Source organism: Onychomys torridus, chromosome 8, assembly GCF_903995425.1.
Source record: "Onychomys torridus chromosome 8, mOncTor1.1, whole genome shotgun sequence".
Taxonomy (NCBI): Eukaryota; Metazoa; Chordata; class Mammalia; order Rodentia; family Cricetidae; genus Onychomys; species Onychomys torridus.
In genome coordinates this window covers 66,584,501-66,592,920 of record NC_050450.1, presented here as the reverse complement: position 1 = coordinate 66,592,920, position 8,420 = coordinate 66,584,501, and the positions used below count along the sequence as shown (strand labels likewise).

General features: G+C 50.0%; 2 protein-coding genes across 6 annotated transcripts in view; both read right to left on the bottom strand.

Moving 5' to 3' along the window:
- Nucleotides 1-232: 232 nt before the first annotated feature.
- On the bottom strand, nt 233-5,294 carry Rskr (ribosomal protein S6 kinase related). 5 transcript variants are annotated; one of them, XM_036198237.1, is made up of 12 exons: nt 5,074-5,294; nt 4,266-4,502; nt 4,104-4,187; nt 3,929-3,997; nt 3,479-3,548; nt 3,158-3,262; nt 2,947-2,987; nt 2,342-2,369; nt 2,168-2,257; nt 2,008-2,096; nt 1,797-1,907; nt 233-719 (listed from the first exon to the last, which is right to left on the bottom strand). In XM_036198237.1, exons 1-12 carry the CDS (start codon nt 5,128-5,130, stop codon nt 468-470), a joined length of 1,233 nt encoding a protein of 410 aa, XP_036054130.1. In that variant the 5' UTR covers nt 5,131-5,294; the 3' UTR covers nt 233-467. The 5 variants fall into 5 exon arrangements, with proteins under 5 accessions (XP_036054130.1, XP_036054131.1, XP_036054132.1 ...); XM_036198238.1 differs by having other exon boundaries at nt 4,266-4,499; XM_036198239.1 differs by lacking the exon at nt 3,158-3,262.
- Nucleotides 5,295-5,368: 74 nt separating this feature from the next.
- The window catches only part of Kiaa0100 (KIAA0100 ortholog), a 32,372-nt gene continuing 29,320 nt past the window's right edge, over nt 5,369-8,420 (bottom strand). Inside the window, exons 34-39 of the mRNA XM_036198236.1 lie at nt 8,089-8,199; nt 7,826-7,961; nt 7,608-7,738; nt 7,038-7,139; nt 6,632-6,766; nt 5,369-6,217 (exon numbers count right to left, since the gene is read on the bottom strand). Of these exons, the coding sequence (XP_036054129.1) occupies nt 6,038-6,217; nt 6,632-6,766; nt 7,038-7,139; nt 7,608-7,738; nt 7,826-7,961; nt 8,089-8,199 (795 nt within the window). The 3' untranslated portion in view covers nt 5,369-6,037. The remainder of the gene's footprint in view (nt 6,218-6,631; nt 6,767-7,037; nt 7,140-7,607; nt 7,739-7,825; nt 7,962-8,088; nt 8,200-8,420) is intronic.

The window sequence follows — 8,420 nt, the reverse complement described above, 5'->3', positions numbered from 1 at the left end:
AGGCCCACTTCCTCTGCCTTCCAAGTGCTGGGATTAAAGGCTCGGGCCACCACCACCTGGCAGGTCATATTTTTTAACTGCTTATTTATTCAGGTGTTGAAATCTTTTTTAGCTTTTGCAATCTTTAAAAAACATTCATATTGCTCTGACTAGCTTGTTAAACATATAAACAGCACTTCAGGGTCCTACAAAGTGTCATTATTGCCCAAGAAAGGAAGCATGGTAGAAAACATGGATAAGATAAAGTTTTAAGAAGCTTTTGTTTGGCAGCCAGGGTGAAAGTACTATAGAAATGAAACGAAGGGAGAGGTGGGTTGTGTGACAGGACAGCACCAGGGCAGTTCTGGCCATCGTTGCAGAATGCCAACAATTTAAACTCTGGTCCAATACCTACAACAGAATAGTAAGGACAACAAAGAAAAAACTGGATCATCACGGTGGTCATACTGAGCTGGCAGTAGAAATCCTCAGGTTTCCAGCTGGGCCCCAATCTGCAGTAGAGAATCAGCAGAGACGGAGTGGACCAAGGACTCCAGATCACAGTCAAAGTCCTTGAAGGGCTTGGACTCCAATGGACTGCTGCTATCTTGTGTCTCCATGACAAGGCTCACTGGCTGCTTCTTTAGGAGCTCAGGGTCAAAGGCCACACCCCGAAAGAAAGGGTGGACCCGGAAGTGATGCAGATGACGTAGACGGTGCAGAGGGTTCTGGCACAAGAGCTGAAGGAAAACAGAATGAGATGGGGTAAGACAGAGGCTAAACAGAGGATAAAAGGCGGTAAACGGTTCGTGCAGCTCTGGAAGGCGGGAAACCTAAAGCACAGGAGATTAGTGAAAGAAGAACATGGTGATTAGAGAGAGTGGGAGGACAGGTGAGGATGAAGGAGATGGACTTGGATTTGCAGATGATAAGGTAGCACCGGCCCAGGCTCTTCAAAAGGACCTGTCTGTTCTGGGGGAGGAAAGGGTTTGGGGTGGCAGGAACTCGGGAGTGAGATCTGCAGTACCAGTTACAGGGGAAGTGAGTAGTTGGAGCATATCCATCCCCATCTGAGAGGAGGAGGAGGAGGAGGAGGAGAGGGAGGGAGAGAGAGAGAGGGAGGGAAGGAGGGAGGGAGAGAGGGAGGGAGGGAAGGAGGGGATAGAGAGAGGGAGGGAAGGAGGGGAAGAGGAGGGAGAGAGGGAGGAGGGAGAGAGGGAGGGGGAGGGAGGAGAGAGGGAGGGAGGGAAGGGGAGGGAGGAGGAGAGAGGGAGGGAAGGAGGGAGGGAAGAGGGAGGGAAGGAGGGAGGGAGGGAGGGAGAGAGAGGGAGGGAAGGAGGGAGGGAGGGAGGGGAGGGAGAAGAGAGGGAGGGAGGGAAGGGGAGGGAGGAGGAGAGAGGGAGAGAAAGGGAGGGAAGGAGGGAGAGAGGGAGGGAGGGAAGGGGAGGAAGGAGGAGAGAGGGAGGGAGAGGGAGGGAAGGAGGGAGGGAGGGGAGAGGGAGAGAGGGAGAGAGGGAGGGGGAGAGAAAGGGAGGGAAGGGGAGGGAGAGAGGGAGGGAGGGGAGAGGGAGGGAGAGGGAGAGAGGGAGGGGGGGAGGGAGGGGGAGAGGGAGGGGGAGGGAGAGGGAGAGAGGGAGGGGGAGAGGGAGGGAAGAGGAGGGAGAGAGGGAGGGAGGGAGGGGGAGAGGAAGGGAGAGAGGGAGGGAGGGAGGGGGAGAGGAAGGGAGAGAGGGAGGGAGGGAGAGGGAGGACCTGCTCGATGAAAAGAAAATGACGGACAGCTTGAGAGTGAGAAGGGAAAGTAGTGTGTCCCTTACCTCATGGAGCAGGAGTGAGAGCTCCTGAGTGATAGAGGCTGGTATCTCAGACTCACAGTGGGTCACACTTGCCAACATGGTCACATGATCTCTTTCTGCAGCCACTGGGAACTGAGTTAAAGGGGTAGGGGGTGGGAAGAAGGCTTTCTAAGGTCTTTTTCCCACAAAGCAAAGCTCTCTTCCCTGCTCAGCACCAATACCGATCTCTCACCTTACCAGTTGCCAGAGAGAAAAGCAGCACTCCCAGGGACCACCAGTCAGCAGTGTGGTTGTAAGGTCCACCACTCAGGACCTCTGGGGCTGTGGTAAGAAAGGTACTTGTCACCACTTCTCTCCGCCACCCTCCCCACCAGCTTCAGCTTCTCCCTCACCCATGTACTGAAGAGTTCCACAGATAGTATAGGCTCGTGCTCCCTGGGACAGACGGCGAGACAGACCGAAGTCTGTCAGTTTCAGGTGGCCTATGGAATAAGGAGACAGTGTTTCAACCAATGTCTTTTTTTGTAGAGGTACCACTCAACCTGAGGCTGGAAAAGAAGGCATACCTCGCTCATCCAGAAGGATGTTCTCCATCTGAAATCATGGGCGAGAGGACATTATCTTACTATTTCCATTGACTCTGATTTGGTTTTTCCATTGTTTTTTATTTATTTGTTCTTTTGTGCATTGGTCTTTTTCATGTATGTCTGTGTGAGGGTACCAGATCCTCTAGAATTGGAGTTACAGACAGCTGTGAGCTACCATGTGGGGGCAGGGGAATGAACCCGGGTACTCTGGAAGAGCAGCCAATGCTCTTGACCACTGAGCCATCTCCCTAGCCCCCCTCCATTGTTATTTTTTGACACAGGGTAGGAATTTGGTATATATGCCAGGCTAGCCTCAAAACTTGTGGCACTCCTGTCCCCCACCCCAGTAGTGCTGGAGTATAGACAGGTACACCCACACCTGGCTTTCTTCCATATAAAGCCGTTAGCTGGAGAAGGCAGTCTGTCTACTCAGCGTTCAAACCTATACTTGGAGGACCCATACCTAAACCCTTCGCATCCACAGGACCCAGATAAACTGTCTCTACTTCTCACTGCCTTCTCAGACCTGTTGGCACTTCTTATTGAGGTTCTTCCTCAGACTAAGAAAAAAGACTTAACTCTACCTTTACATCTCGATGGATGATCCCCATGTCGTGGAGATAGCCTGTGGAGAACAGTGAGCATGGGTGTGTGTAAGGTCTCTTGTCTATTCCAGTTTCTGTAGCTTCTATCCCATCTCTACGCTGACTTTCAGAATTCAATATCAATTCTATGTTCTCTTCTCCACCAACTCAATTCTCCCCTTTCCGTTTCCTCTACCGCCCTTTCACTTACACAGCACAAGGACCAGTTCAGCTGCAAAGAGACGGATAGAAGCCTCTGGAAAACCACCACCAGCAGACCACAGGGAGTAGAGGTCCATGCTGCAGTAGCTACACACTGCAAAGCACCAGAAGTCTAGGCAGTATCTGTGGTCTACAAGGCCTGGGCTCAAGGCATTATAGACCTCCTGCCCAAACTAATCCCACCAGCCTTTCCCTCTAATTCTGGAATACAGAAATGCTATGAGGGGTGGAACCAAGCGAGGCAGCACAGCATCAGGGTGGGAGATCGGCCTGGGGCCTTTGTGGATGGGGACAAACCCAGGCCACTCACTAATGAAGAGGTGTCGCCTCCCCTGCCAGCTGTCTCCCAGGCTGTGTACAAAAGGATGGTTGACCTGTCGCTAGAGACAAAGAAAAGGGCAAGTTATCAAAGAACAGGCTTACTGATGATAAAGACAGCCAAGATATCAGGTGTTGCCTTGTGTAGAAATGAACTGCCTCACCTGACTCAGAGCTCATTTGGGACCACCTCCCCAGACACCCTGGGGCCAGCACACCGCCAGGAGCACACCAAGGTATGTGGGAGAGTTCCCTGGCAGAACCTGGACTGTGTCTACAGCTAATAACTACTTTCCTCAGGATTTCTTCTGGGGCTACACTGCACCAAGATGGAAACACATGGGGAAGGTAGAGCCAAGAAAAGCAGGTAGGTGGGACAAAGGGAGGGACCTTCTCCACCAGCAATTCGTTCACCCAGCCATGCTTTCAGAACTGTGCATACCTGGATGCTGACCTCCTCTTTGCACTGCCTCAGGGTATCCCGCTGAAGGACTTTGGCTTTGGGCACCACCTACAAATGGAGAGGCAGAACTCATGGAAAACAATGCTGCTCCTAACCTCTGAAACCGAGGTTGCAAACAGTAGCTACTGAGTGAGTGGAATACCTAGACTCCTACCTTCACTGCAAACACAGCTTCTTGGGCACAATCCAGTACTTTCAGGACAGTTCCAAATGAGCCTTTAGCCACAAGGCCTAGAATCTAAAACGGAGAAGAGGGCTCCTGAGACTGGTTGTTTCTAGATTCCTCCCAGACTTCCCAGGGACTCCAGGGACCTACCTTTAGCTCCTGCTGCCCCCTAACAGGTCTCATGGGAAACTCTGGTAGAAAGAGGCTGATGAACTGAGGCACTGGCCACTCAGACAACGGCTTCTCTAGTAGCAGTGGGGCTGGCTGGAGGGGCTCCTGATGCCTCTGCAGCTCCCACAGTTCTTCCAGACCTGACCTGATGGTCCCCCTACCACACCAGAGGCTCTTCCAGCCTCGGGCCCAAGGACCCCGGATGTTGCCACCCTGCTGAGAAGGGAGCATTCTAAGCCTGCTCATGAGGCACTGTGGGTTCTACCCATCTTACCAGGTACTCCTTCCCTTCATGTCTTAACCTCTAAACGGTGGTTCTCACCCTTCCTGATGCTGCAACCCTTTATTAAGGTTCCTCATACTGTGCTGACCCCCAAGCATAAAATTATCTTGTTACTATATAATAACTGGACTTTTGCTACTGTTGTAGATTATAATGTAAAATATCTGATGTGACCCAGTGAAAGGGCCAGTCCACCCCAGAGGGGTTGTGGACCCATAAGTTGAGAACCACTGCTCTAGAAGGAAGGAAGATTCCTAGGCTTTGTGATGTGACCTAGATTTCCTCAATATAATTCAAAATATGGAAGACAGTAACAGTTGTATGTTCTCCCCATGACAAATGAGGAATACAGCCTGTGCCTGAGTGGGGCTACTCGCATTATAGCCTCTATGCCCACACCCCAACACTGGCTATCACTGACAGGCTCTAACCAGGCACTCTCTGGCTTCAGGCCTTTACCTCCATCATTTCTCACCCACAGGCAGCCAGAGCCCCATACCGTACCTTTCGAGGAGCAGACACCCGGGTGTGTTGCCCCTGCCGACAGCTCACTGCTCCCATCCCCAGCCTCCGCCTCCTCTCCTTCCAGTAAATCTGCTGTCCCAGTTACATAAGCAATTCCTACCTCTGTGCTGCATTGCCCAGGAGCCCCGCCTCTCCCAGTGTACACAGACCCATCAGCTTCAGGTCAGCGTCATACACAGGCTGGGAAGTAGCTATGACATGACTTCAGAGGAGGAGAAAGGCCAGTCGTTAACAGTGGCAGTGGAAAGATGGGCAGTGACGAGGGAAGGTCACAGACAGCCTGAACATTTTTACTCAATACAAATGAAAAAAAGAATAAAAGCCAGCAACAAATTTAAAATATTTTTCTTTAAATCATTTTTTTTCTCCATTCTCCAGGGCATACCCCAGGGGGGAAGGGAAAGGAAGGTATCCATGGCCAGCCCTGGCTCCTAATGCCATCCTCCCAAGTGAGCACACAGATTGGGAAGCTGAACCCCCCCCCCCAACACTAACACCTTTCATACAACAAGGCAGTGGAGTGAGGCACAGAGGATCAGACCCCTCCCCTCAGCTTACTGGCACAAAGGGAGAGCAATTACACTTAGAAATATATATATATATATTATATATATATGTCTATTTATAAAAATTTATCATACTTGATCAAAACTACCCCCACCCTTTCTGTTGCCCCCAAGAGCAGGGCACTAAGCTTGGACACACTCCATAGGCCTCTGGTTCTCTGGCCTTTCTGGCCCTGGGCCCAATAAGCATGAGGGAATTTAGCACTTTTGTCCACCATGCCCTGCAGGGACAGGCCAGCTGCTGAACAGTGTCTCAGTTCCCGATAAGCTCCAAAGCCCACAAATCCCGTGGGATGAAAGGAAGCTCTGGCCACCCTCAAGTCCCTGGATCCTGAGCAGGAGTCAGAGTGTACACTGCAGTTCCTTGGGTCTCCAGGTCACTTGCGCCTGCCGAAGATGGACTTCTTGCCAGGGTGCTTGTCACCCATACTTAAACCGATGAGGAGCCGTGCCTTCTCCTCTTCCTGCTGTTGCACATTCAAGTCTGACTTTGTTTCTAGCTTTCCCCGGAACTCAGACCCTGTTGCAGGTTTCAGCCTTAGCTTTTCTTTGATTACCTGGCAAGTGGAAAGGAGTAAAGGAAAGGCAAAAAGATTAGTGGAACGGGCCGAACAATTAAAACTGAACCAATTCAAAAATTTATTCAACTTACATGCAAAGCACAATGGGGCAGGTCAAAGTATATAAATAATAAATAATGGTCTCTGCTTTCAGAAGCTTACAATCTAATCAGAATCCATCATAAAGCTGAAGTTGTAGCAGCCCTTAGTTCCCTCAAATTAACGCTCATTAACATGAAATAAAACAGTCATTTAATCATACTGTGGCAACGTCAAGGACAAACAAGGACAAAATCAGTCATTTTATTATCTGCCCTTTCTTGGCTGTCTTTTAATACAGCGCAGAACAAAAGGCTCCCGTTTGCTTGCCAGTCCCTGCTAACGAAACAGCCGGGAGCCCTGGCGAGATACCTGGGCAACCAAAGCCTTCCGGCTGTCCCTTTTGACAGCCATGGCAAAATCCAGCCATGTCCACGTGTTGTTGTGGTACTCCAGACAGGGTAGCACCAAGTTGAGGTCACCCCAGTCCACACTGTTCTTCTCACCCTGCAAGAGGAATAGGAAAAGGGAAAATTACATCAGCTGCCACTTTGATTCTAAGCCAGTACTCAGAGTCTAATTCCTATGATAGCAACCTACAGATACAGACTGGATTCCCCGACCTCATTCTGGTAGTGGTGGGTGCTGACCCCTGCAGGAAGCAGAAGGAACAGCAGGTTTGTCACCCAAGGCCCATTCTCAGAGGAAGCCTGGTTGTCACCCTCTATAATCTTGGTTCCCATCCTACTGTCCTAGAAACTGCTGGGATGGGACATACCTTATAACTGACACACAGTGGAACTTGTGGGATTTTTATGTATATGAAGGAGTTGTTCATGGCAGCTCGCTCTTTCATCTTGTCAATATCATCAACTGGGTGCTAGGAAAGACAAGAAAGCAATTAAAGCCTCTAAAACCAGAAGAAACCAAATATCCTAAATATTACTCCATCCTCTGAATCCTGGAATAGACTCAAAGAAAAGAGAAACACCCAGCCATGACCAACAGAAAGGATTAATAACAGTCCTGGCTGCCCTGGAACTCGCTCTGTAGACAAGGCTGGCCTCGAACTCACAGAGGCCTGCCTCTGCCTCCTGAGTGCTGGGATTAAAGGCATGCACCACCACTACCTGGCTAAAAAAAATCTTTAATACATACTAAAATGTTTTTATTTTGGTTTTTGAGGGTTTCTTTTGCTTTTTTTTTTGAGGCGGGATCTCATATGGTCCAGGCTGCCCTTGAACTCATGATCTTCCGACTCCCGTCCCCCAAGTGTTAAGATTACAGAGTGTGCTACTGTAACATTCAGTTTCTCTGATTTTTCAATCTTTAGGGACATGTGCCATACCTCAGGTAATTTGCGAAATGACCTTCTGACCCCAGAACTCCTGGTCAAGCCCTGTGCTACGCCCTTCCCAGGGCCTAGTGGGACCGAGTCATCTGTTGCTATCAGCTGCCGAGGCTTCACTACTGGTATTCCTAAGAGAAAGCAAACACCAACAGTCACCCTTCCCCTCGGTGGCTTTGGCTGCTGCTCTTCCGGCACTCCAGAGTAGCAATCCTCACCGGTCGTCACCAGTTTGGACTTGTCCTCCTCATCACCAACTTCATCATCTTCCACATTCCGACCAGGAAAGAAAAAGCCCATCATTCTGTGGAAGAACTGGTGGGACAGCTGGATGGTGAGCGGCACCACATTCACCTGCAGGGAAAAGGTGAAGAAGGGGTTAGGCTCAGGTACTGTCCTTGTCTTTTATTACTAACAGGCTAACAGTTTTTAGTTTGGACCTGCCCTTTGGCCCTTGGTTCCCAAGGTACTGTTTACCAACCTCAAAGTGTTCCTTAACAGAGATACCCCCAACAGGTGGCCGGACTTTGCTGAAAAGGCGGAGGGCTAGCTGTCTCCCTGACTGGCAGGAACTCTGGGGCCGCAAAACCACCTACAGGACAGAGTGAACAGCTCTATTAAATGTCCTCTCTAAAAGTCAACTTAACAATCAATCCACAAACCTTCTACAGGAGAACTGAAGCCAATGGGCTTGCTAGGTTGGGCAAGCTATACCATTTCAGATCACATTGTTTCCTATGAGCTGATATGAAAAGACCATCACAAATGCCCTTTGCTCTAAAGCATATATAAATGGGTTAGGAATGGCAAAAT